Source organism: Ochotona curzoniae, unplaced genomic scaffold, assembly GCF_017591425.1.
Source record: "Ochotona curzoniae isolate NIBS_2020 unplaced genomic scaffold, NIBS_Ocur_1.0 contig_605, whole genome shotgun sequence".
Classification (NCBI taxonomy): Eukaryota; Metazoa; Chordata; class Mammalia; order Lagomorpha; family Ochotonidae; genus Ochotona; species Ochotona curzoniae.
Window position 1 is genome coordinate 825,471 of NW_024466491.1, and position 27,973 is coordinate 853,443.

At 46.9% G+C, this 27,973-nt stretch overlaps 2 protein-coding genes across 2 annotated transcripts; both read right to left on the bottom strand.

Annotated features, from left to right (window-relative positions):
* Positions 1–483: 483 nt before the first annotated feature.
* Positions 484–12,194, bottom strand: LOC121162941 (vomeronasal type-2 receptor 116-like). The gene is made up of 7 exons (XM_040990164.1): positions 12,053–12,194; positions 11,715–11,748; positions 9,304–9,595; positions 7,335–8,141; positions 5,365–5,589; positions 3,920–4,043; positions 484–1,397 (listed from the first exon to the last, which is right to left on the bottom strand). Exons 1-7 carry the CDS (start codon positions 12,192–12,194, stop codon positions 484–486), a joined length of 2,538 nt encoding a protein of 845 aa, XP_040846098.1.
* A 3,810-nt stretch (positions 12,195–16,004) lies between these two features.
* LOC121162942 (vomeronasal type-2 receptor 116-like) lies at positions 16,005–25,673 on the bottom strand. Its single transcript, XM_040990165.1, has 7 exons — positions 25,655–25,673; positions 25,206–25,320; positions 22,063–22,348; positions 20,922–21,722; positions 20,085–20,312; positions 19,611–19,734; positions 16,005–16,918 (listed from the first exon to the last, which is right to left on the bottom strand). Exons 1-7 carry the CDS (start codon positions 25,671–25,673, stop codon positions 16,005–16,007), a joined length of 2,487 nt encoding a protein of 828 aa, XP_040846099.1.
* Positions 25,674–27,973: the final 2,300 nt, after the last annotated feature.

Here is a 27,973-nt window from a genome sequence, read left to right on the forward strand (position 1 = left end):
AAGTCTCCAGAAAAAGCATTGCAGAAAAAAGCCATGTAACATACAGCGACATGCTATTGCACCTGGTGTCGGATCTCAGATTTGATTTATACCATGAATGTTTTTACTCAAGCTAGAAAATTTTTCTAAACCTGATTACTAATTCGGAGAGAGAGAGCGAGAGCGAGAGAGAGAGAGAATCATGACAAAATGAGACCCTTCCCACTTTATAGCACACATCTCTCCATCCCAATATTTATTTCAAGGTTGTGACTAGAACCAACAACAGGAGTCAAACCACTTTGTGCAGCAGGATCCAGGATACCCAAACAGTAATCAGAGAGCAGGTCAGAGCCAGGGGTGGACATTCATTCTAAGGAGCAGCTAGGCTAATTGTTCTTTGCACAAGCAGTATTCAGAAAGAAAGAACTCCTGTGATTTTTTTTTTTCTACATCTGAGTGTAATTCAGTAAAATTTTTGATCCCAAACTCTCGGGAAAACTGTCAGATTCCCTTGGAACCTGTTGTTTTCTTGAAGCTTTTCAACGAATTCCTCTCGGGTTTTATGAGAATGATGTAGCACTTGGGGGCAAAGATGCAGCCCAGGAGACCAGCACCAGAGGCCAAGATGGAGAAGACCTCCACGGCCACCATCACCTTCCCCTTGGTGCTCTGGTACACAGGCAGGAAGGTCACCCACACACTACAGAACACCAGCATGCTGAATGTCAGGAACTTGGCTTCATTGAACGTGTCAGGCAGCTTCCTGGCAAGGAAAGCCACAGTGAAGGTGCCCAGGGCCAACGAGCCCAGGAAGCCCAGCACACAGTAGAAGGCAGTGATGGAGCCCTCGTTGCACAAGAGGATGATGTGTCCATGCTCAGAGTGTGCATCTGTGTCCACAAAGGGAGGAGATGTTGCCAGCCAGATGGCACAGAGAGTGAGTTGGATGAGGAAGCAGATGGGAATGACAGTGTTTGGGGCTCCTGACACCAGCAATCGCCTCATGGTCCTTCCAGGCTTCATGGCCTTGAAGGCCAGAACCACAGTGATGGTTTTGGCCAGCACGGCAGAAACAGCCACTGTGAACACCAGGGCAAATGTGATTTGTCTTAGGAGGCAGGTGGCTGTGTTGGGACGGCCAATGAAGAGGAAGGAGCAGAGGAAGCAGAGGAGGAGTGAGATGAGCAGGATGTAGCTGAGGTTGCGGTTATTGGCCTTGACGATGGGTGTGTCTTGGTGCTTCACAAAGACCCCCAACACCATAACAGTGCGGAGAGTGAGCGTCAGAGCCATGCATGCCAGAGCCGTTCCCAGGGAATCCTCAAAGTCCAGGAAAGTCACCATTTTGGGGAGGCAGTGAGTCCTGTTCAAGTTTGGGTACTCCTGCTCTGGGCACTGGATACACTGCTCTGCATCTGTAGCAAAGAAAGAGACTCGTGTTTTCCCTTGCAGTAACTCAGTCTTTCCCTGTTGGGAGAATAGTCACCTCTGTAATGGTCCTTGATGTACAGGTTGGTAGGGCATTATATTATGTCATACAAGGGCACATTTCTGATTTCTGACCGTAGGAGAATTCTTACCCGCAGTTGGAAGACAGCCATTCAAACAACCTGTTCAACCTGTGTTACACTCACACAGGCTTTAATCGCTGAGATTGTTTTATTTTATTTTATTTATTTTAGTTTCTTAAGGATTTGTTTTTATCAGACAGTCAGCTATTATGAAGAGAGGAGGTAACACAGAGAGGAAGATCTTCTGTCTGCTGATTCACTCCCCAGGTGCCCATAACAACCGGAGCTGCACTGATTGCAAGCCAAGAGCCTGGAGCCTCGTCTGGTTCTCCCACGCAGGTGCAGGGTCCCAAGGCTTTGGGCCGTGCTCCATTGCCCTCCCAGGCCACAAGCAGGGAGCTGGATGGGAAGCAGTGTGGCAGGGACCATAACTGGTGCTCACATGTGATCCTGGTGCATGGGAGGTGAAGATCCCAGCTGCCAGGCTATTGTGCCAGACCCAATCACTGATATTTTAATGGTCATAGATTCATGCTTGTGCCTAGTGTCCACAATGCGTTTTCTGGAGAAGTCTGTATTGATATGGGCGGCCCAAGCTTCTGCAGTCATGGGTACAAAGCTTTTTACTTAGAGGGAGAATTAAGTGATTTCACACCTGCGTGAAAACCAGACTCTAATCAGGACTCTACATCCTACCCTGGATTCATCCTGTTAATGTTTGCTTTTATATGCTGAGATGATGTGATTGAAAAAAAAAACCTGTCGTTATATTTTCAACATTAAATTATATTGGTTAGTGGTATTTTTAAAGCTTTCCATTCATTTTCGTCCGGTGCATGGCTTGTTCACCTTTCTGGCTCATGTCGAATATCAGGAACCTTCTGGCTATTGGACATAATTTTCTGTCTTGAAACACATCACTCGGGCCTCCATAACATGAAATACACCATCAAGGATAAGCCAGTTGGTGAGTGTGTGTTTGCTTCAAGGAAATAGCAATTCGATATCGAAAGTCGTATTACCCGGGCTCCGTTTACAACAATGATCTTATCCAGTTTTGTATTCCTGCAAGAAGACGTGATGCATTCTGGCAACCGGCATTGCGTCCAGAATGAATTGCCTGCCATGAGAACACCCCAGCAGTTTGAGTCCTTGGCTGTTCCACTTCTGATCCTGCTCTCTGCTCAAAGCCTTTGAAAAGCACCAGAAGATGTGCCAACTGTTCAGGCTGCTTACATCACCTGGAAGGATTCAATGACGTTCTCGCTTCAAGGCTTAGGCAAGCTCCAGCATGGACCAACATTGTTGTCCATCTGGAGATTGGAGCAGAAGATCTTTCTCTGTTACCTTCTATCTCTCCACCTTTCTCTGTAACTCCACCTTCAAATATATACTTAAAAAATATAGCTTTTAAATAACAAAATAATAAATAATAATAAATATATATATATTTAAAAGATAACGTACTTCTGTGCAATATGTCAGCAGAATGCTGTCTTACTTGTCTTTTCTTAAAGCATCCATCTCTTTTACAGGTGCTGCTGACACCTGCTTTACTAATACCCTGCTTTGCTAATACACTGTGCACAGATAAACAAGTATGTATTGTACCAAAGATCACAATGAATGATATTTTAGATTTTACTTTGCTTGCCCTAAGAGATGAAAATACAAGTCATATATTGTTGTTGTTGTTTCCTGGTCGAAATGATTGAAATAAAAATATTTACTGCTAGGATGACTGGCATTGGGGCTTGACTTTGGATAAATTCTGAACATTATACATGTATCTGTGCTAGTTTGATCAATGGGGTTCTTTCTCAGGGGGGTCCAATGCATTATTTTGTTTCTCGATACACTTGGTTTGGATAGCTAAATCCTTAAACTCGGAGCTGGTGTAAAATCTTAGGCTATCCAAACATGCCTGTTTTGGAATGTTGTATGTTCACATTTCACCATATTTTTAATTCTCTTATTCTGTTCTCTACCTCTATGGAACAAGGTTGGGGTATAGGTTATGAATCCTTAGTACTTTGCACAATATCAAGGATGCAACCAACACGTTATAAAATAGTTCCGAAGCAATGTACCTGCAGGAGTTCCATGTTTGTCATTGCTGTATGAAAAAGTACTGATTTCATGCCTTCTAAGAACCTACAGGCAGCCTTGACACATACACAACGCGTAATTCTTATTTACACAGCGTGACTCACTCAAAGATGTTGGGTTGAGACTATGTGACGCAGCACGGGGTGCTGATGTTGGCTCCCTGACAGAACCAATGTCACAGCTGAGCACTGCTACACCACGGCTTTTTTATAACAAACTATTGAGAGACTTGGAAAAACAACCAAACACTCGGCTTCCACTGCAGAATATTCCGTAGACAAAATGGAGTTCCTTTCGATAACACACACATTGTGTACCTGTCTGATTGGAAATTTCCCCCTCTGCACAGGAAACACAAACATAACAGCAGGCAGTCCTTCCTTCCTCTGACTGTTTCCTGAACCCTGGACCACAGCTCTGGCTACATACAGATGTTGGAGTCTGAGGAGGAAAAAAAAAAAAAAGAAGCATTGGTGAGGGTTTGGCTCATCACTGCACATCACTGCACACACTGCCACTGCCCTCCTCGACACTTGTTTGAAGAGAGAAATCTACATGACAGAAAAAAAAAAAACCAACGATGAGTAAGCTCATTCCAGAGAATAACTACTCGCTGAGTACCTATATATATGCAAGTTGTGTGCACAAAGCAACAGAGAAATGGTGTGTTATCTGCTTCTGAATTTTAATGCAGGGAGATAGTCAATTCTGAAAACTGAAAGTTCCTTTGGGCTTAGCGTATGTGTGTTATGGGACTTGTGCCCTAATCTTTCTGGGGCATTTCAAATGTGGATTGAATACATAGTGTTTGATGCATGCTTTATGAGGTACCACACGTACGAGATATTGAAACTTAGCGACACTTGTAATGACAATCGAAATTGGGAAGCAAATGTGCAAAAAAGGTGAGGGGATACATCAATTCCTGATTTGCCTTGTTCGTACCGCAATAAACCTTGATGAATCTCATTGTACGTGGCTAACAAGTTCAATGTCTGCTTTGGGATACATTCAGCAGATGTATACATTGATTTCTGTGGACCAATGTTGATCATCCTCATTGCTCAATCTCTGAATAGATGAAGATGCCCAAATTATAAATAGTATCATCTCAAACAAATATGCATCCGCAGTATTCACTGGCTTTTCTAAGTGTAGGAGGCCCCATGACTTTGGAAGCCAAAACATGACATGAGAACTGGTTGGGAGTTAAAGGCTCACGTTAAAGTCCTCTCAGGACTCCAGCTGTGGCCATGAGGAGCTTGGAGGAGTATGTGCTGAGAATTGACAACTGGGCCCTGAACCTTGGGAGGAATGCCTTAGGTCTTTGGGCAGGTGTGGAGACAAGCTGCTGGAACATTGCCTGGATGGCAGGCTCTGCCACAAAACTTTCTGGCCCTTTGCACCTGTGCTTGCTTTTTTCCTTGGCCAAACCTACAGCTTTTGACCTCAAAACTGAATGAAAATTTAGGAGATCAGGAAGCTCTTTAGAAGTATTGCCTTGGATGCTCATAATATATGGTGTAAACTATGTCTCACTGAATACAAGTTGTGCCTTTAACTCTAATGTTTCCAAGACTACAGACCCAGGTAGAACAGATGTCAAGAAAGCGGGCAATATATGTTGGTCTGCTGAACTTTGGTGTTCTGTGTGTTTTTTTTAATAAATTAAAGCTCCCATGTCTGAAATCATGAATTCCAAAGAGATTCATATCCAGTCGATTTCTTACGAGCATGTCCAGAATTGTCCCCAGAACCATACCTCCTTGAATCCAACAGGCCATTCTATCATGTCTTCCCTGATGGCCAGGGCTTGGTCACTTCCATTCCTGAAGAAGTTTCCAATGGTTACCAGCAATTTGAGGCCTGCAGGAAAACTGACAATGTTTTGGATATCATACTCTTCCATATGGGTTCCTCCTTTGTGGAAAGAAACATCATCTCCTGCATTGTTGGTGAAGTGGGTTCTCCTCAGAAGTGGGTGAAGCTGCAGGGGAGCCGTAATTAGAAAGAGTAGAGAAGTTGAATAAGAGACGGGAGGTACATATGTCTTAGGAAATCCTTGCTTTTCCTCCGGTTTATCCTCAGGGTGCCTAATCACTGCAGGCTTAATGGTCTGAACAGTCACCTTGTCATGGGTTCAAGTGTGGGAATGCATCATCATCAGTAACAGGGGACTCCGTCATCCTGTTCAAGACATAGCCCTTGCTGATGTCACTTCAGCAGCACTGTCACTCAGCACAAAAAAAATCTGATACTCACCCCGGTTGACACTTTTTCAGAGTTTGGCCTCTCGACTGCTATCCAGACAGACAATGAACTAATTATACAGCTTCTCTGAGAGCATGCGAACTGATGCCTTACACATTCAGACCCAAACTCATCCATGGATCCAGATGCCCTTCCTTTCCAACTGGGAGACTTGGTTCTGCTCAAGACTCTTCAGCCAGTCTCATTTCAGCCGTAGTGGATCGGATCTCACACAGTGATCCACGCTACACCCACCGCAGCCAAACTTCTGGACTACTCCTCTTAATACCATCATTCCTGTCTCAAGCCTTTTCCAGCCACTACCTCATCTCAGCAGAAGGTTCAAGAGACAGTGCCTACTACCACTAACCTTTAAACGCCAAGATGCCTCCCCTACCTCCGATCTTACTAATAATCCTGCTCCACCTCCTGATAACTAAATGGACCCTTACATATGACAGACCACATCACCGGCAGAAATAGCCTTACAAAACCTTCGAGCACTGGATCTCCTCACCCCAAGTCAAAGGGGAACCTGTGTATTCCTATAAGAAAAATATTGCTGCTACAACAATAATTGGGTATAGTGGAAACTGGTGTTTAAAAAAAAAAACCCTCACAATCAATAGTAACAGACTCAATAATCAGCAACTCTGGTCTCAATATTTGAGAGTCCCCATGCATGTCATGGCTCATTCTGATACTCTCTCCAGTGATAATTACAGGTCTCTTAATAACCATTGCTGCTTGCTTCCAAAGGTTCATCCAAGAAAAAAAAAAAATTGTGGAGACTCATGGGTTACTTTCAACTAGATGTTACTGCACACCGGTTCCCATAGAGCCACATCCAGACCTCCGCTTAGGGACAACGTCCCTCTCCAGCAAGAAACAGCCAAATTGACTTTGTTGCCCTTTCCTATTCCCAAGAGGCCAGACTGATCGTTACCACTGTCATAGGAAGTGGGTGGACCCCAGAGTCACCTCAGACGGAGATCTGGCATGCTTAGTGAAATAACCAGCCTCAAAAAGGAAAACAACCATACTTTCTCTTATTTGTGATAGAGAATAAAACTATGTAGGTGTCATATGATTTACAAAGCAGTTATAAACATTCCTTCCCTGAAGCTTACCAAGATGATCATTGTATTTTGCTCTTCTCCCTGTTAAAGAAATTTAATGGGCATAGTGAGGAATGTAGGGGCACTAGTGATGCTTTAATTTGTGCATTAGTTATGAGTATAACAGGAAAATAAGCTCATTGCACATTTCCTGGTATGTATACTACAGGTCAATAAAAAAATCTTTAAACATGCTCTATGGCACATATGCACTCTCTCTGCACATAAACAACAATTACAGCACACTGAGAAAGAGTCCAATTTCTTTCATGACTTGTCATGCTGATGTCAAAATGAAACTATCCTGGTGAGATGCTACTGCCATCTGATGCTCAAGGCATGTCCTGTTGTGGAGGAGGCTTACCTGCCAGGGAAGAATCAGAGGTTGAGCTGTGTCTTCTGGGAAAACCATTTCTACTCTCTCCAGAAACACCCGATGCAGGGCGTGGGCCACTGCATACACAGCATTGTACACAAAATAGCTGGAGTCAGACACGGTCAGCATGTCAATGTGTCCTGGGATATTTTCAAGGGAAACATTGGGACGGCAGATTCCTATGTGTCCACAACCTGACCCAGCAGGTAGGCAGTTAAAAAAATGAAACCACAATTCACCAAAGTGGAAGTCTTCTGGGTAGTGGGACGGGTTCACTGTCTTGAGAAAAGTTTTGAGTCCTGGGATTTGGCCCTTGTGTTGTGAGAAGGAAAAGCCGCCATGGAAAGAGTGCAACATGTGATGTGTCTCATCCACAACAATGTCCCACTTGGCTGTCATGAGCCACACCTTCCCCACGGTTAGATAGTATACACCTAGGTGTTCCATGGTAAAGAGGCTCCTGATGTTACTGTACAGTATATGCACATTTGCAGAGGAAATGCTGATCCAATAAAGGAAAGAGCTGTCAGAGTTTTCATACATTGTCTTTGTCTCAGGGAGCTTGAAGGCAAACGCCAAGCAGACTCCTCTCTTGACCATCTCTGCTTGGATGTCCTGATGGAACTGCTCTCCTCTCATGTCATCAGACACCAAGAGTCCCACCCATGTCCAGCCAAAATGCAGCAGCAGGGAGACCATGGCATGGGCCAGAGAGCTGTCACTGGTGGCCATCTGATAGAGTGATGGGAACTTCTCCTTATCATTCAGCGTGGGATCAAAAGGACCATAAGTGAGCTGAAAGAAAACCAGCAGTATCTGTCATGAGAAACACGTGAAAAAATATGTCTCACAAACAGAACATAATATTATTGGGTAAAGATAATCTCCAGTTGAGATGGCCAAGTTCCATTCCTGTGGGCACAGAGAAGGGCATGTTTCACATGGGAAACCTCATTTGTGTCATGGGAGGAAATGTGTGAGTTCATCATGTCCAGGGTAAGAACAGATGGGGCTTGAATTTTGGATACAAGATCCAGAGCTGAGGCCATATGAAGGCAGAAGCCAGGAACCCCTTCAGAATTTCCTGCAAGGTTGCAGGGGCCCAGGTGTTTGAGGCATCCTCTGCGTCATTGCCAGGTGACAAGCATGGAGCTGGCTCAGTAGTGGGGTCCCCAGACGTGATCCAGTTCCCATGTGTGACGTCATCAACACACGCAGAAGCTCATTCTACCTCGCTAAAGCATCAGCCACAGACTGTCGATTTTTTAATCCTTCCCATTTCACCTGCTTCCACAGCTTCACCTGATTCTCCTTGAAGGATATCATCAGCTACGCTCTCCGAGTGTTGGTCAAAGTGCTTTTCAGCCTAGACTCATCATTGGCTATTTCCTCCGTGCATTATGGATTCCAGAGTTCCATGTGTCTGCATGGGGTCCCTTCTAGAATCTCTAAAAACTTTAGAGTCCGAGAGGCAGCACCAATGGCTGCTGCAACTGACTTCCAGTTCCCTATTTGAAAGTATTTGAATGAATGGCAGGGTCCTGGAATTCACTCCAGCCAGGCAACACCAGCACTGTTGCAAATTTTCATGACTCAACCACTGAAAGGGAATCCACTGCTTGCAAGGTTTGTTTTCATTTCTCAGCTTTCAAAAATATATACAAACACATATGCATACACACACAGGCACAAACACAGCGTTCACTTTGAATGAAACCTGTAAAATTAACTATGAATATGTGATGAAATCTAATTGGGTGGATATGAAGGGGGCAGAGTTAGAGGGCATGAAGGACCTCTGATCTAAGTGGCACTATGGAGTCGTTTGAAACTGTCATGATCCTAGGAGAGTTCAAAATAGAAGCTACATACTGCTACATTTTCATTTCATGAAACATGTCACAGTGACTTTGGAGGAGATTAAAAGTTTGCTCAACAGAATTCCCATTCCACTCACCTGTGGGATTTTGTAGAGCTCCAAAATGGTCCCCATTTCAGCAGAGAACACTGAGCTTGTTCCAGCAAGGACAACAACTGACTTACTCCGTGTCTGGCAGATGTAGTTGGTAGTCAAGATATGGTCCCCCGTCAGCCAGGACAGGGCATTCAACAGTGTGAAGCTGTTACTGGCCAAAGCATTGTACAACTGAAAACCCAAGGACTGGTTTGGGAGCAGGTGGTGGTCCTTATTGATCTCCTGGATGGCAAAGTAAAAGGCCAGCACGTATTGGTAGTTCTTCCACAGCCACCTAAGCAGAGGGGCAGCAACACAGAGGAGGATCAGACCATGGAATTCAGAGCAGCCATACAGCAGTGCTATTGAGCAACAATAGACAGAATCAGGCGCCATTCTGGGGTAGCTCAGCTGTGCTTATGGAGCTGCAGAGAGGAGCTCAGCAGAGCTCTACAGGATTTCAGAATAGCTCTTGGACACCTCTGCTCAAGCACCTCCATGAGCCATCCAGGAAAAGCTCAATGTGCCCCAACCTGGACACACAGAGAGTAGAAAGCCTTTCTCTTATTCCTGATTTCAGCAATACTTTCAATACCTTCTGGCTTGTTGGTTATTCCAATATTTGAGAGTATTGTCCTCTTGAATAGATCCAGCAAAGCCATCTTCCTGAGCCCTGTCTGAAAGTTCCACTGTCACATATCAACTCCTGTGGAAGCAACTGGTTAAGTTATATTTGTCTGAATAATTAACATTTGGTTCATGACTTCTCACAGCATTTCCTTCACTTTCATTCATTCTTTTTCTCCTGCACTGAATTCTAATTTTTCAGTTTTGCATTGTTTTCCAGAACATTTCTCTGCATTTTTCTGTCTTGCTTGAGTGGAAGGATGGGGTTGAGTAAAAGCATTCGACTGTTACCAGTTGGAGTGGAAGTTTTGCTCTCTCGCAAAAGGCACCTTTGCACTTAATTTTACGAAACCTCTTGTGCAATTTAATGCAATACTCTTCTGTGGAAATATTGTCCCATTTCACACACACAAAAAAAGTGTGGCAAAATGCATGTGTGTCATTTTCAAAAATTTGAAAGTCGATCATGAAATGAGGCATTGATTCTAGAATACAGTGCTGCAGTGGAACAAGACATAAGCTGCTCCACGGATTCTTTTCTTGCAAACATTGAAGTTGTAGATGCTGACACGGTTAACATTATACCCAGAATGTTGAAAAACATACACTTTTCATAACACTGCCATGTGTAATAAGTGAGCAAAATTCTTTTGATGCCAAACATAGAGCTAGATAGGAAATTACTGTGAGAAACAAATGCTACAAGCCACGCCATGGCCAAACAGATTATTGTGCAGTGATGGGTGACGGTCGAAAAAGATTCCAAATAAAATGAGTCAGTTCATATGAAATGTTTATCAGAGGAGGACTGAACACACACAAGGTGTATTGGCTGTATCCTGGGCAGGATGGATGGACTGAGGAATGAGGACACACTGAAAACAGGAATGAGGATTTGTGAGAGTGATGGGCAAGCTGCAGGCTGATAGCAAGTCTGTCATCAAGACTAAAATTTAGCTGTTGAAAAGAGCACACCTCAGCATCCAGCAATGTGCCCCATAATTCCAACCAGTAAAACATGCAAATCAAAATACTCTTTAGCTTATTCCACAGAGTCTTGCAAACTGAGCAACACTTGACGTGTCCAACATTGGGTGAAGATGTGGGCATAAGACATACAGAATTGCACTGGGTATTCATGGATACAGTAACACGGAGTTCATCGGGTACAGGAACATACAACTCTCATGTAGTACCTCATATGGAAGTGCAGTTAGAGCTGGAGTAGGATGTTTGTGGCACAGAGCACTTTCCCAGGCCTAGGCATAGGAAGTTCAACAATGTGATGACCAATGCAGACCCTGGCTGACCCTCCAAAGCCCACACAAAGGGAGGACTGACATTTGCCAACTGGAGGACAGAAGGCAGAACACCAAATATGCCTTCCAGAATTCTGTAATGATTTTCTGAAAAAGCTGGTCCTCACTCCTCCCTCTTCCCAGAGTCAGTGACTGAATCACAAGCAGGTGCTCGCAAGGCTTCTACTGAGAGATCCAATTACTGATCTCTGTGTGTGGAAGGTTGCATGGAGGGTGGTGGATCTCACACACAGTAGGCTGAGCTCTCAGGAACACTTTTTCAAAGTGATTCCACAGACTGAGAGCCTAGACCGACACTGACCTCATGCCAAATCACCATTGCATGTGGTTTGCTCTGGGATGGAGAGGTTGAGACTAGAGTTCTGTCTGCTTCATTCATTTCAGAAATTTCAGGAGCTAGTGAGGACTCAGATCAATGGAGTGGATATGAAATATTTCCTCTCTTCTCTTTCACCCTCCATGTCTTACTCTTGCTTTTTCTCATCAATCTGTGTATGAAGGCCTGGGAGGGGGGGCAACAAATAAAAGTGAGAATGGACGAGTATTAAAGGGAAAGGGAGGAAGGACACACCAGCCTCCATCTGTGTGTCTTGCTGCAGCTTCTGTATACATTGTTGATAATTCTGAACAGGGAGTAAGCACAGGGAGACACAAGCAGACACTCACACACAGACATAAGCACAGCTCACACACAACTCAACCTTGGGCTTACCTGTCTGCTGCAAATTTGTCATTTGGCTGGGTTAGGAATGATAAACGAATCCTGGCTGCTTCTGGTTTCATGTAGTAAAGGGGGAAAAACGCACCCAGCAGCAGGTCTCCATCAGTGTCGATACTGGAGCCCAATGGCTTATAGCAGTACTGGGGCTGGCTGTCCTGGGAACTGCCCCAAGCATTCAGGAGCAGGCACAGAAACATGACAGGCAATGGCATGGTATAGCAACCCATTACCGGGATCAAGCCCCAAGCACCTTCAGATAGTAGAAGCATGGGAGCTGGTTTTTGTTAGCATTCTCAGCTGTTTCTGTGGAGGCTAAAGCAGCATTCAGGGCACCCCCATTTCCATCTCCAGTATGCTGTATGCCTTCTACTTGTAGATAGTATGCAAGTCTGTGGAGCCACACAGGGACACAAGTCCAAAGGGAGATGCTTCACAGTTCATCCCATCAGTGAGGCCATGGCCTCTGGTCCTTGTGATCAGAACTCAGGGGATCACTGTGCCCGGAGGCTGTGCACCTGCCAGTGTCCATGATGAGCAAAAACACCTCTGAACAAACAACCTGCTTTGGACTCTCCTAACTCCTCTAGAGCACACAAGAGTATCAACTCTGAAGTTTTTACCCAGGGGACAAACATGTTATGTTCATTTTGAGAAGTTTGGAAGTTTTAGAGAGTTAGTGTTGGAATTAATACACACACACACACACACACACACAATCAGGTTCATTATTTCATATGACAATTTATCAAGAAGGTCACACATTGAAAAAGGTAGGGACATCTGTGCAATCAGTGGGGAGTGATGTAAACTCCATCAGGGATTGAGTGGGAACTGTCTGCTAGAGGACTTTTGCTGCAAACTTTAACAAAGGCAGGCTTCCAGCTCGTGGAGAAGAACCTTAGCACTTCAACTGCTTCTGCCCCCAAGACATTGACTCACCACTTTGATTTTTCTGTGGGTCTCACGAATGCATGGATACATCTCAGTGTTTGCAAGATGAAATGAAAGTTTAGTAGTATTAGGTCAAAAAAATTGGCAAATCCATGCAATAAATTGTTCAGAATTCACCTGTCGTGATGGAAGATACCTTATAATACCTTGATAAACTTGTATATGTAATCCACTCAGTTCTACATTGACAAGTATGATTAGCTCCATTAACTCATAGAAGACATAACATAGGTTTGTGTCTGTCTCTATCTTGGCCTCCTCTATGAGGTTTTCCTTTTCACTTGATAGCCCAAGGATCAGTGTTTGCCCCAATTTCTGATATCTGCTTAAAAGCTACGTATAGAGTGTCTTTAAGCTTGTTTGCTGGGTCACATGTCCATTACACAGGGCATAACTGATATGTCTTTGTTGAAACCACTATTATTTAAGTCTTAAGAACTTGAAGACTTAGCATTCCCCACATCCAGAATGATATTTAGGGAACCAAAGCTGATTTCAAGTGTGTTTCTCGGGGTTGAGTATAGGCAAGAACATGACATCCATCAACTATTCCTCTTCCTGTTCTAACATGGCAAAGACTGTGAGTCTGTTCACTAGTAGTCATTTTCCCTTGCTTATTTATTTAAAGAAAGAAAGGGGAAAAAAAGAAAGAAGTTATTCCAGTTGTTCATGAACAGTAGTGAAAATAACCTTTTCAGGGTTTTCCTGAAGCTAACCCAGGTGTTGTTGCACGGTGCTAGTCCTAAGGAGTAGGTCAGTCAGTGATGGGGGCGGGTGGGCACAAGACTTTTTCTCTGTTTTTTCATTCTTTTGCATGTGGTCTCATAGTCTAGAATCTGAAGAGCCATTTTTTGGACCATGGTGACAAAAGCCACAGTCCACTAAACAGAAGAAAGTCAGCTGTTTGCATTCCTCAGAAGCCTCTCATGAACTAGCAGCTCCAGGTTGCTTCTGTGATTAACAACAATGCATCATCGACTTAGTTCAACCCCAAGTAATGTGTGGTTCACTTTTGAGTTGATGTAGCAGTAACTTTCAGCTAAATGGAGTAACCGATAAACCTACTCATTTTATCCATGTTTCATGTTTCTTTGAAAAAATGCATATTCTCTGCTACCTGGACACAGTACGTGAACACAGCCTAAGTGTGTGTTCAAATATAGTTTGTGTATTCGGTATCTTTTTCTTTATTCAGCAGTGGAGGCTGTGAAATTTTCCACTATGGTTACACATTAACGTTCTTTCTGTAATTCTGTTCTATTTAATTTATATATTGTATGTGCTTATCCACATACAGGGTTAGATATTTTCATATGATTTCTTCTTTGTGAAGGGACCATGTTTTTACATAGAAAAAGATTATAATACATGAATAAGACATAGTGAAACATTTATACAGCACCTCTCATAAACTAAGCACTCTTCTAATTCCATATGAAGATTATTGACTATATATCGTTGTACTATTGTTATTAATAATTATCTTATTTTATGATCCTGTATAATAATATGTACATTCATTATCCCCATTTTATGAATGAGAAAATGGGTACAGTGTATTTCAGTTCCTGTGTGAGCTCACTGGCTTATAACTGATACAACCCAGATTTGAAACCATATTTGAGTAATAGGAACGTTTCCTAGTCAAAAACATTTCTGTATGCCAAGCGAGGTCCTGTAATGAAAATACTTCATGCTAATTAAGGTGAGACAGTGTCACTGTCCCACAGCGATGGACTTGGTGCACGCATAATAACACACGTGGACCCATCGGTTTCATTGGGAATCCATCTTTTGTTTGAAAGCAGGGACACATGTTCCATTATTCCCCCACATCTGTATATGATAGACCCCAGTGCTCCATCACTGTACATTACCATAAGTGAGAAGCCATGAAACAAGGTCAACAAATGGTAGGAGTTAGAACTGCCACAACAACAACATCAACAACAACAAATTATGGCACCATGAAAAAAAAAAGTGCCACTAAGTAACCAACACATGAGTGACAAAAAGGAAGCACAAAAGCCTCTTGGGAAAAATGATACCACCGTATGATCCATGAGCCAGTGATGACATCGGCAAGAGAAAAGAAATTATTTGGAATAAACAACACTAAAATAAAAACCATCAAAACACATGGGATGCAGCAAAAAAAAAAAAAAAAAAAAGCAAGCAAACAAAAAACAGTATGGATCGGATTATTGAAGTTACACTTTCCATGTTGGCTTCCTTATATAAGAGAGAACATATGGCATTTGTTCTTTTGTGATGGACTCATTTCCCTGAGCATAATGGTCTCTAGTTGGGACCACCTGGTTGTAAATAGTATAATTTCATTCTTCTTAATAGCTGAATAATTTCCACTGTGGGAATCAGTATGGAGAGTGCTTGGAGAATTGCAAAAATAAACCTGCCATATGACCCAGCTATCCTGCTCCTGGGAATATACCCAATAGGAATGAAATCTGAACGTGAGAAGGGGATCTGTAATCCTACTTTTGCAGCAGCACAATCTACAATAGCAAAGACGTGGAGACAATCCAGATGTGCATCCAAAGCAGAGTGGTTAAAGAAACAGTGGAACATCGACTCCGTAGAACTGCTGCATTTGTAAAGAAAATTGATGCTTGACAATGAGCATATTATAAATCTTTGATAATGATATTTACTTTTAAAGGACTTTGTAGGCAATATATTATACACATGTAAATTAATAATGATAAACAATTATAGGTAGAAAAACTAGAGATTCTAAATATTCACTTGAATGTAAAAGACCAATGGGGAAGAACAGGGACAAGTGAGAGCTCGTGTAGTTTATTAAGATTAAAAATAATGCGTGCTTTTCATGAGAAGTAAGGAAGGCAGAAGGCAATAAGAAGGGCTGAGAGTTGTCTAGCCTGCAGTGTGGCGTGTTTCTATCTCTGAATGCCTGGCTGGGAACACTGCGACCCTGAACTGCTTTTCAAAAAGATACACAGATGTCATCACTAACGAGCTTGAGTCACCTCAGTCTATAACATCAGGAGCAGAGGCAAAGTTGTGTCAACTTTGGTTTGTAATTCTAAAATTGTGAGACAGCCTTAGGAGCTGCTCTTGATATGAATATTCCTGAATCCTTTCAGAGAGTTCTTCTCAGGCCGTAGGAGAATGATGTAGCACTTGGGAACAAAGATGCAGCCCAGGAGACCAGCACCGGAGACCAAGATGGAGAAGACCTCCACGGCCACCATCACCTTCCCCTTGGTGCTCTGGTACACAGGCAGGAAGGTCACCCACACACTGCAGAACACCAGCATGCTGAACGTCAGGAACTTGGCTTCATTGAACGTGTCAGGCAGCTTCCTGGCAAGGAAAGCCACAGTGAAGGTGCCCAGGGCCAACGAGCCCAGGAAGCCCAGCACACAGTAGAAGGCAGTGATGGAGCCCTCGTTGCACAAGAGGATGATGTGTCCATGCTCAGAGTGTGCATCTGTGTCCACAAAGGGAGGAGATGTTGCCAGCCAGATGGCACAGAGAGTGAGTTGGATGAGGAAGCAGATGGGAATGACAGCGTTTGGGGCTCCTGACACCAGCAATCGCCTCATGGTCCTTCCAGGCTTCATGGCCTTGAAGGCCAGAACCACAGTGATGGTTTTGGCCAGCACGGCAGAAACAGCCACTGTGAACACCAGGGCAAATGTGATTTGTCTCAGGAGGCAGGTGGCTGTGTTGGGACGGCCAATGAAGAGGAAGGAGCAGAGGAAGCAGAGGAGGAGTGAGATGAGCAGGATGTAGCTGAGGTTGCGGTTATTGGCCTTGACGATGGGAGTGTCTTGGTGCTTCACAAAGACTCCAAGGATGGCAGCTGTGAGGATGGAGAGGGACAGAGCTGTGCAGGCCAGGGCCATTCCCAGGGGATCTTTGAAAGCCAGGAATGTCACTCGCTTGTCCAGGCATCGGTCATGCTCTGCATTGGCATACTGGTGGTCAGGACAGGTCACACACTGGTCCATATCTGGTGAGAAAGGAGAGATGCTTTCAGCTCACTTCTATTTAGTTCTGTATGGTTCACAGGCCCCTCCCTGAGCCCACTTGGGTAACTAGGCCTTAATTGTTGTTGGAGAGAGGGCATACCAAAAAAAAAGGATTAGGAAGAAGTGGCAATTAATAACGCCCACCTTCCCCATTGTTTGGGAGTCAGTCATTCCTTCACCCCACTTGGTAGCCTGTGTGCTGCTTAGAACACTGTGTATTCTCAGATTTCCATGAAGTCTATTGGTTAAGTTCTTGCTGGTTTCAAAAAGTATGCCCTCAACTTTTTCGTTACTAAACTTGTAAATTCTTGGTTCATGTTTTCTTCAACCTTGGAAGGGAAGACCATCGGGGTAGAGATCCCCATGGTCCTGTGTATGCCATACACTCTTGCTGCATCCTCATGTGTGGCGTGAGCAGGCAGCCTGCTCCTGCCTTACCTGAACAGTATACTTCTCTCCCTTCCGTCACAACCTCCTCAACCAACCTCCCAAGCTAATATGATGGGGTGGTGAGTGGTGGAGTTTCAGTGTCACTTGCTGAAAGCACCTGGTCATATTTAGTAGCAACTATGAGAAGAAATGGCACTAGGAGACTGTGTGTGGAGTATGGGCGGGAGGCGTCGTTGGGGTAATATCCCACTTTTGCAGTGCTGATAATGTGCAATTGATTCGCTCTCTGTAAATACATACATGTTTGGAAGCAGAGCATCTCCAAGGGATGACCTGGGTTACAACATGAAAGGGGCCAACAGTGATGGAAAACCACTGTGAGTAAGGCAACTGGTCGCCTTCCAGACAGACAGAAGGGGGTCAGGCCAGCCTCCCTTAACACGCTTCCTTCACGGAACACACTGGACCTTGTGTTGTAATCACATTCTACGTATCCATCACCTGGAAGCCTATTGTTGCATTTCCAAATTCACCTTTTCTCGGCCTTGGGAATGCATCGTCACTCCACTGGTTTCAGTCTCTGCTCTCCTGTCTGTGCATGACTCCATCAAGTTACCAAGTGGCACAAGACTTCCAACACAGAATCAATATGATTTGGGGGCATTTCATCTCTAAAGGCTGTACATGCCTCAACTCAAAGCTTTGCTTTCCAACACCTCAGAGCTTGTAGGTAGAAATGACCCTGATCAGAATCATTCAATCATGGATGCAGGCACTACTGAATGCGATTACGAACACATGGATTAGCCTGAGCGATGCCATCTCAATGCAATGTAATTTCAAAATGATAACACTCTACCAACTGCCTTTCCAGGGATCCCATTTTGTTTTCTGTCTGTTTGCTTCTGTTTTGAACAATTCCTCCTGTGGATCTTCTAGTCACAGAGGTAACACTCTTTATTCTTACAACAGTGTGGTTTCTAACTATTGCCATAGCCGTCCCTGCTTTCACTGATACTGTGCAAACAAGTTTGAATTGAAAACTGCCCCTTCTCCTGTAAAGTTATTGAGATGCTGCTCTTACTGTTTGGTCATCCATCACAGATAAGCGCTGATTTTATGAAATCATTTTTCCTGTAGTTACATTATTATTAGCATGACTAACTCAGGGATGAACACGCTGAATTCTGGGGTGCGCACCGATGCAGACACACCTGAAGGTGCTTTTGCTTATTTTGGGGTGTGTGTGTGTGTGCACATATTTCTGGAAAGTGCCTTACAAACTTCATATTGCTCAAGCAACCAGGCAGGATTCAATCACACCAAATGAATGGTTCTCAAACAGTACCCCATTTTTTTTTATTTTCGAGTGGCCTTGAGCAAATGAGCATTCTTCCCCTTGTGAAAGTTACAAGTCACCGCTACACTGCTGACCGAGCACAAATATTAGAAGAGCGTTTCCTACATGACAGTCAGGCTATCTGGAACGCTCGATGCTTCCTTGATATATCTCATAATCTTCCTCCACAGGAATTCGCAATTTCGTGCAGCTTCTAGAACACGATGGACGAATCTACCACTATGATTCAACATTGATATTCCAGAATCTTTACAGAGGTGTCTTAAGTGTTGTTCAGCCTGAATGAACTCTCAGGGTGCACACACACGCACACACACGCACACACACACACACACGCACACACACACGCGCACACACACACACGCACACACACGCACACACACACGCACACACACACGCGCACACACAGTCAGCATCCTTATCATTTCCTCCTGAACCATCGTCCTGGTGCTTCATAATACTGCTTTGTTCTGTACAAGAATCCACCTGACGCTGTTGATTAGACTCTGTCTCATATTTTCTTCACTTTCCCTCACCTTCACCTCCCGTCTCGAGGGTCTTTGCTGAGTGCGCCCTCACGGATCCACTTTGCTATTTACACTTGGTGTTTGGAGGGTCCGTCCGCCCCTTCCGTACGTGTTGTTCTGGTCTTATTTTATGCCACGCTTCACCCTCCATGTCACCCACCAGCCTTCCTGTGTCATTCAGTCTCTTCTGCATGGTCTTGGTAACACAAGAACATTGCAGCAGGGAGAGCTCCTAATTTAGTAGGATTATTCCTAATTATGTAAACTAATTACTTTCTGAATGTAGGAAGAATTTTTTCTGGAGTGGTACCCCCAAGTCTTCGTATTTCTTTGGGGCAAATGCAAGAACAGCAAAAACAGGTGTAGCAGTTCTTCATGAGAAACACATGCGCTTACCGGTCGCATTGGCAATCTCATTGTCTGGACAGCGGGTGCAGTCGAAACAGCAGGTGGGCGCTCCCTCCCGGGTGGTCCTGCTGAACCCAGGGCCACAGCTGGGGCTGCACGCCGAGCATGGGATCTGTGGAAAATGATGCATCTGTTGGTCACGGGTGGGGCTGGTCAGGAAAACATTCCCAGGAGACTGATTTAGACTTTGGGAATCCCACAAACTTCAATTGTGAATATCTGATTTCTAATACACTGAGTTTATGCTGTGTTCTGTATGCCTGGAGGTCGGGCAATAGATTCATCACCTATAGGGAACAGTTGTGTATGCTTTCCATCCTTCAGAGGATGGGAACATGAGAAAGTATTGAAGTGGAAGAGGGAGTGGTTTAAGGCCCCTCAGGGGATTGGTGAGACCATGGGGCAAAGTGTCGCATCCTGATGATGTCATAGTTTGCGGAGGGGGCCGCATGATGAACTCACCTGTGTGATCCCCGTGGGCCACTCTATCAGCTCCTCAGAGAGAGACAACCGTTGGCCTGGTGGGTCGTAGGGCAAGAAGTGTCCCACTTTGACGGTATGGCCGAGTCCTTCTGGAAAATTCCAGAAGTTGAGAATGTCATATGCTGCAGCCAGCTTTCTTTTCTGGTCCAAATGGACAGGGTCGCCAGCAGGATTGGCAAACTGGAGGCTCTTGAGAATGGAGTGCATCTCCTGTAAGAAACACATCATCCTGTGAGATGGCGGACTACGCGTGAAGACACGGGCCTCTGTTTGTGACCACTGCCTCCTGGAGGAACTGCATCACACCAAGGAGAGAGCACAGAGAATTCCATCCGCTCATGTCAGCTCCCAATCAAGCAAAGAGAAAATGACAAAGATGGTACCCATCCCACACCAGCATGTGGGAGGTTTTGACAGTTCTCTATGCTCTCCACCTTAGATTATTTGTTCGATGTGCTTGTGTGTGACCCACCTCCCAATGGTTTCACATGATAAGAAAGCATCCATGCCCACTGTCCACTAGAGTCCTGAGCTCCTCAAGATGCAGAGAGAGAGAGAGAGAGAACTGAGTGGACGGGAAGCTGAGCTCCTTTGCAGCCGCAGCCCCGGTACTGGCCTTGCACCTAATCTCTCTGGTCCATGGCACATGGCTGGCGATAGAAACCTCTGCCCTTCAGTCCCTGTACCTCCCAGACACTGCACACCTACAGTGGGAACAGAACCAGAGGCTTCTGCAGGGAGGAATATACCCACATGAAGGAGCCCATAGGGAAATACGTCAGCTGGAGCACCTGTCAGGCCAGGAAGACAGCATACCTGCCAGTGGGGAGTCACCACCTTCCCACCAGTCCCTGGCGGCTGTGCTTCTGACTTGTGCTGAAGCATCTTGTGCAAAGAGTGGGCCACAGCGTGTACCGCATTATATATGTAGTAGCTCCCATCATTCATTGTCATGTCAAAAAGATGCCAGGGCAGCCGCTCCAGAGAGGCATCTGGGGGACAGCCTTGCAGCGTCCTGCAGTCAGCTTCGGAAACGGAGCAGTTAAAGGCGAGAGACCAGAACAGGGCAAGGTAAATGTCTTGTGGGTACTTGGCAGGGGTTGCCGTACGTAGGAACGTTCGGAAGCTTGAGATCTCGCTGTGGTGGTGAGAGAAGATGAGGGTCCCGTGGAAGGTGTTCAGCAGGAAGTATTGTGCAATGTTGGCAAATTCCAAGTGGGAGGTTGTGACCCAGACTTTGTCCGTTATCAGATAGTATGCCAGGTAAAAGTTCCTAAAGGATGCCGTGTCACCCAATAGAACAACCACACTAGCTGCTGATGCCACGATGCGAAATATGGGTGCAAAAATTAATGCAGTTTGAAAACGCTGCTGCACTGGAATCAGCTCCACAAAGGCCAGGCACAGGCCATGCTCCTGCATCTCTCTTCTCAGATCAGACACAAACGCCACACCCTCCTGGTGATCCGAGACAACCAGCCCCACCCACGTCCAGCCGAAGTGCAGCATCAGGGAGACCATGGCGAGGGCCAGAGAAGTGTCCTTTGGGGCCATCTGATAGACGGAGGGAAACTGGCTGCTGTCGCTCAGAAGAGGATCCAAAGGGCCGAATGTGAGCTGGGGAGGGAAAACGGTACAACATGTGAGTGATGGTATAGCAGGTGTTATGGTGGCTGGGTTGGGCTGAAAGATGAGACTATTTCAGTTTCCATCCTCTCTCTGTGTCTGAGACCTTTTTGGGTTATCAGCAATCAGAAGCATATATCCAGAGAAGCCCCCTAGCTCCTTCTCAGTTGGGCTCTGTGCTGCCTGAGAGGATCCTGGGGATCCTGCACGCTCCTGCTCAGAGCACCCTCTGTGCCCGCGGTGTGTACCCCATCTCATGACAACCTGTGGGTCTGGGAAGAGCATCTCAATGGAGTGGGTTTTATTCTCTCCCCTTCCCAGGCACCCTCACCTGTGGGATTCGGTACAGTTCCAGCAGCATCCCCGTATGCGCTGCAATTCCAGTCTCTGCTAGCACCGCCACAGCCTTGGCCCCTCTCCTGCACGTGTAGTTAGGGATGCCTCCGTCCAGCCCCGTCAGCCACGCGAGTGGATTCTTCAGGATCCTCATGTCGCTGGGCATGACATTGTAGAGATCAAATCCTAGAGTGAGGTTGGGCAGCAGGTGGGGGTTCCTGTTGATCTCCTCGACAGCAAACATCAGGGCCAGCACGTGCTGGAAGTTCTTGGGCTGAAAGCTGCACATAGAGCAGATTGTTCATTAGGGAGGCCAGGTCCGCCCTGGCGGTCATCACATCCTTAGGGATAAGACACCCAGCTAATGAAGATCACGGCCACCCTGATGGTCATCATGGCCACACCTGTTTTCGTCACTTGTGGAACTTAGGAACTCCAGGGTTCTCCCGGCCACGGTCTCACACTAGTCTCTGTAGAAGCTCAGTTGATGTCATGGGAGGTGGTTTGGCTGGCAGGAGCACATTCTGGGCTTAATTGTCCACATGGCAATGCAGCAAGGGTAAATGCTGAGTCTCTCCTTCTGCTGAGTACAAAGCATGAAGACTCCCCTCTCCACAACACGCGGCCATGCTGCTTGTTGCCTGGCAGCCTCCGCCATCCTACACAACAGGGCTCTGTGGTTCAGCCACACGGGTTAGGGCGTAGTGGTGATAACGGGCTGTGTGTTCAGAGGGAGCGAATTTCGCTCTGAATGTCGATGTGGTCATCTTTGTTCCTATTGGGAAACAGCTGCCTCTCCCACGTTCTCAAGTTTGATATCTAATGCCAACTACGGGATAGGCATGGACACTCCTCCCTGCCAAGGATTCCTTCGGTAAAGGGAAGTTAATCAACGGAAAGACCAATCACAACTGGGACAGCTTGCGTAGGGGTGCCGTGATACATAGACCCAACGGCTCCCTCACAGGGGCAAGAGACTTCACATTGCATTACACGCCTTTAACCTGGGAATGCATCGGGGTTGGCACTGCGGTATGTTAGACTAAGTCTCTGTTTCACGTACAAATCTTATATGGATGCTGGTTTGTGACCTGTCTGCTATTCTATTCTTGTGTGTTTATCCTTTATTCTTTCATTGTACGTTACAATTTTATAGGGTCTGTGATTCCGTAACTCCTACCCAAACCCCTCCCCCTGACTGATGTTCACTGTGCTATTACAATAGTGTTGTCTTTCATGAACAGACATAATCTATCATTCTGTTACTGCAGTGAGTCCTGACATTGCTGGTACAGACAGTGCAAGACAGTCCAGCATCCTATTGTCAAGTTACATCCAGAAGTTTCATTGGGACTCCAGTTTCGATTTGGCCACCCATCCTCAACCTCCCTGTCTCCGCAATGGACAGGAAGAAGCAATGTCAGGGTCAGGGTACAGTCCAGCTCTGAATGCTTACAACAGATTCTAAGGGTATTGGAAGGCTGGGCAGGGTGCTCTGAAAATGCCCAGCCAACCAGCCAGGCGAGTGGGCTCTGCAAACAGCAAGGGAGGCAGGCATGAAGGTGTGTGAGAGGCATGTGCGAGAGGTGCTAACCCAACAGGCTCCCCAATAAGAACGAACCCTGGGGTCCTCCCACCTGTTCACTTAACACAGCAGCATGTCAGAATGCAAACGCTCTCTCGGCTTCCGGTCCTGACATGTGAAGAAACAGTAGCTCCACTGAGACAGGGGGTGAAAGCGAACTGGCACTGTGTGAACACACTGCACTTCCATTCCAATGCTGGTTTCCCCGCAGCACCCTGGACCTCATTGGGACTAACACATCTGGAAATAGGCAATTTATGGGGAATAGCTCTCTTGTGAGTGACTCTGTGCAGGGCATTTTTTGGGAAATTGTTTTCTTTGGCTTTTATGATAAATGTATAACTGTATGTATCGGCCCTCGCTCTACTTCTCACACAATGATGGAAAATTGGTCATTTCTCCTTGAAAATAAATGTCTGTATGTTTCTATTGAGTATAGCAACAGCCTAGATAGAAAACGGGAAGCTGAGAGATCCCACAGGGCTGGATACAGAGAAAACTCACTTAATCCTTGCTGCAGGAAGATGCCATGGAAACCCAGGGAGTTCCATGTGCACATCCCACATGACAGACGCTGGGCTGCAGTGGGCACTGGGTAAGGATGGGTGAAGCAGTGGACAGCACTGTCCCTGACTGCCAGCCAACAGGGATGCCTTCTTCCCAGAGCAAGGTGAAAGGAGATTCCGTGGCCAGGTGCCCAAGATGATCCTGGGTCAGGGGGCATTCTGCTGTCCACCCTGATTGTACATGGCCTGGGGAGGGGGTTTCAGGAGGTGTTGCAGTGTTCGGCACCCACTCTGCTTCATGAAGCTAGGTGCCCCCTGACCTCTGCGGGATTGCAGAAACAAATCAGCTATTTTCTCAGACTCTGGGAACTCTCCTCTTGGGGGGGGGGGGGGAGGAACTTCTGCCCAGGCTGTGGTGAGTGAAAAGTAAGGAGCTTGACCAGGGGTCTGGATCCTTGCCTGTCTGACTCAGTGCCCACCAACAGGTTGGGTTCTCCGAGGCTCTGAGTCCACTTGTGGCACGCAATGAACCCACTGTTTCCCTGGGCTAAGCGAGGGCGGAGGTTGTGAGCACCCCAGCCAGCCATGACATCCCTGCCTCCCAATGTGTTCCCAGCCAACACCCAAACAAACAACTATCATTCCCTGGTCAAGGAAACCCACGGAGGCTACCCCAGTGTGCAGTGCCGAGCAGGAAATTGGGACAGCCCGTGTGGAGGAGCTAAGTGACCGACACCATGTGGGTGCCAATGCCACACCGGGAGAACCCTGGGCTTGAGGACTGTGGAGTTCAAAGCACAGAAAGTGGTAGCATCCCTTTCTGAAGCACATAGAACTTCTTCCCCGACTCCTCAGACACATGGCCCAAGAGTGCTGTGTCCATCAGACCCCGACTGACACCCCCATGTTTGGGGGCAAGAGGTCAGTGATACCACCTCCCTCCCCCCCACGCAGGAATGTGGACTACCTTCGCCTCCCAGCTTTCGGGGCCATGACAGGTAACCAGCAGGACTTTCAAGATCAAAGATATAAGCAAAGGACGCCTACCGTCTGAAGGCAGGTTTCTCCGCCGGAAAGAGCGGACTCACGTAGACGTAGTATAAACAGACGGGGAAGAAGGCAGCGAGCATCACGTCTCCATCCTTGGACACGCCGTGGTCCACTAGGGAAAAGCATTTGGAGAGATTGACCCGGCACACAAGACAGGGAAGCTGCAGGATGAGAAGGAGAAACAGCGGAAGCAGCATCTGGGATTCTGTGCAAAATGCTAAGGAGCAGGGCAGAAGACAGGCATGGTGAGGCAGGTGCACGCGTGCATCATGTGTGTGTGTGTGCTGACTGTGGACGGGAGGGGCCCGTCTAATAGTCCTCCAGTTGAATACTTACAGATTCCCTAGAGGAACGCAGAGCGCTCCTGTCCCCGGGGCCCTGCCGGTGCAGGATCCTATGCAGGTGAAAAACACAAGATGGAAAATATGTTTGCTCGGCATCCTCACCCGCCGCAGGGGCCGTCATGTTGTCCAACTCCGTGGACAGCAAAATCCCAGGCGGAGTGCCCCATGAGATGTGCATTGGAGACCTTGTCAAGGAAGCACTCTGAGCATCCAGGTGGTTATGAAACGGGCTGGGTGAGATCACGCAGTAGCATCCCAACTTGAACTGCCCCATCCCTCCAAAAAAAAAAAAAAAAAGTCCAGAAGAAGAGGAAGCAGCTACACACTTTGTCCTGGTCTCCACTTTGATCTCACACCAATCCTAGGTGTGGAAATACCCACAAATATATCCCTTTCCCAGTTAGCGTGGAAGCACAACTCGCTTTTAAGGTTTGTTTATGACCATTGCTAAGCAGACTTGCAAAGAGAAGGAGAGGGGCCCGGCGCGCTGGCGCAATGGTTAAGGTCCTCGCCTTGCACGCCCGGGATCCCATATGGGCGCCGGTTCTAATCCCGGCAGCCCCGCTTCCCTTCCAGCTCCCTGCTTGTGGCCTGGGAAAGCAGTGGAGGGACGGCCCAAAGCCTTGGGACCCTGCACCCGCGTGGGAGACCCGGAGGAGGCTCCTGGCTTCGGATCAGCATAGCATCGGCCGTTGCGCTCACTTAGGGAGTGAATCATGGGACGGAAGATCTTCCTCTCTGTCTCTCCTCTCTGTATATCCGCCTTTCCAATGAAAAAATAATAAAAATAAATCTTTTTTTAAAAAAAAAGAAGTATATTCATACATCATTAAGCACCCCTCTTATTTTTTCTTCCTCCTATGAGCACCAAGGTCCCGATATTTCCCGCCTTTTCTAAGTGGCAGCTTTGTGGGGAACGGGCACGCACTGCATGCCCACCCCCTCTTTTTTTTTTTTTTTCTTATTCAGGGACGCAATTATTCCTATGGAAATTATTAATTCAATCACGCCTCAGGATTTGAGGACTCCATGTGTGGGTGAACCTTAGCTCCTTGCATTGTAAGCCCGTGTCTGCCTGTGTTACCCGCCCCCCGTCTTTCTCCCTTACAGGAAAGTGAATTGCACCCTAACAGCGTGTTGGAATGGCAAGGACGATTCCGCTGTTGTCATGTGGCTGCCCGGAATCCTGCCTGCGCCACTCGAGGCTAACGGAGAGGCCTCTGTTGGCCTGATCAGACGTAAAACAGACTTTGGCATCATAACATCCATCATCGTAGCCAGCGTTGCCCTGGCGTCGGCGGCCACCGCCACAGCAGCGGTGACCCTAAGACACCCTACAGCGACCGCTGTACAAGACCATGAACAAGCTCATGGAACAGACTGCCAGAGTCGTGGGACAACAGGCCTTTATTGATGAATACGTGTTTCACGCTTTGTGGCCTGCGTGCTTGTGTGTGGTCTGTGGCTGAACTCTGTGTGTGTGTGTGTGTGTGTGTGTGTGTGTGTGTGTCTTCACACACACACAGGAGCCAGCAGGATCGGTTGATGCGCTTAACGCTAGACCCACCGTGGGCTGTGCCTGCACAGTGTGGTGGGTATGACTGGCCTGACCACAGCTGCCCCCATGTGTCAGGCTGTGTGCCCGTGTGTGTGTTTGTGTCAGCCACACGTGTGTATGTGTTTTTCCGGGGGCACCTGGACACTCCCTCTCCCAGCCTGTCCATGGGCAGGTGCTGGCTGCTGGCTTCTGGCTGCTGTGTTTTGGCCTCGGCCGCCGGGCTGTGTGGCTCTCAGTGTGGTCCACCTTGCCCTGCTTGTTGTCGCTGCCCCCCGAGTGTGGCAAGCATCGTCTGCTTCGGCTTGGTTTGCTCAGATGGTGTGTGTGTGTGTGTGTGTGTGTGTGCGCCCGTGTCTGGGAGTCCCTGTGGCCAAGGTGACAGGGCTGTGTGTGTGTCTAGACCGGCCCGGAGAGCTGGGGTGTGTGTGTGTGTGTGTGTGTGTGTGTGTGTGTGACTGTGCACACACATTCCTGCCCTCTAACTGGCCACTCGGGGTCATGCCCATCTGCCCAGCTGGCTGATCATCTACAGGATGGACAGGAGACACTGTCTCCAGCCCCTCCCTTGGGTCAGGGTCAGGACCCAGGCGTGCAGGGCAGCAGAGATGGGGAGCTGCCGCCAGTCAGCCAGCGTGGTGGCGGTGGTCGTGGGTGGGTGGGGGGTGGTCCCTGGCAAGGCACCAGAACGAGGGTGAACGAGGGCAGGGAGGCAGCGACGGGCCCAACAGGTTCCGTCTCATTCCTGCCCCACCTCTCACTTCCTGGGTGCCCGCCCTGGGCTGCACAGGGTGAACCCCATGGCCTCCAAGTGGAGTGCCTGGGTGAGCCAGAAGCCTTAGGTTGGCACTGGGTGGGGGGGACAC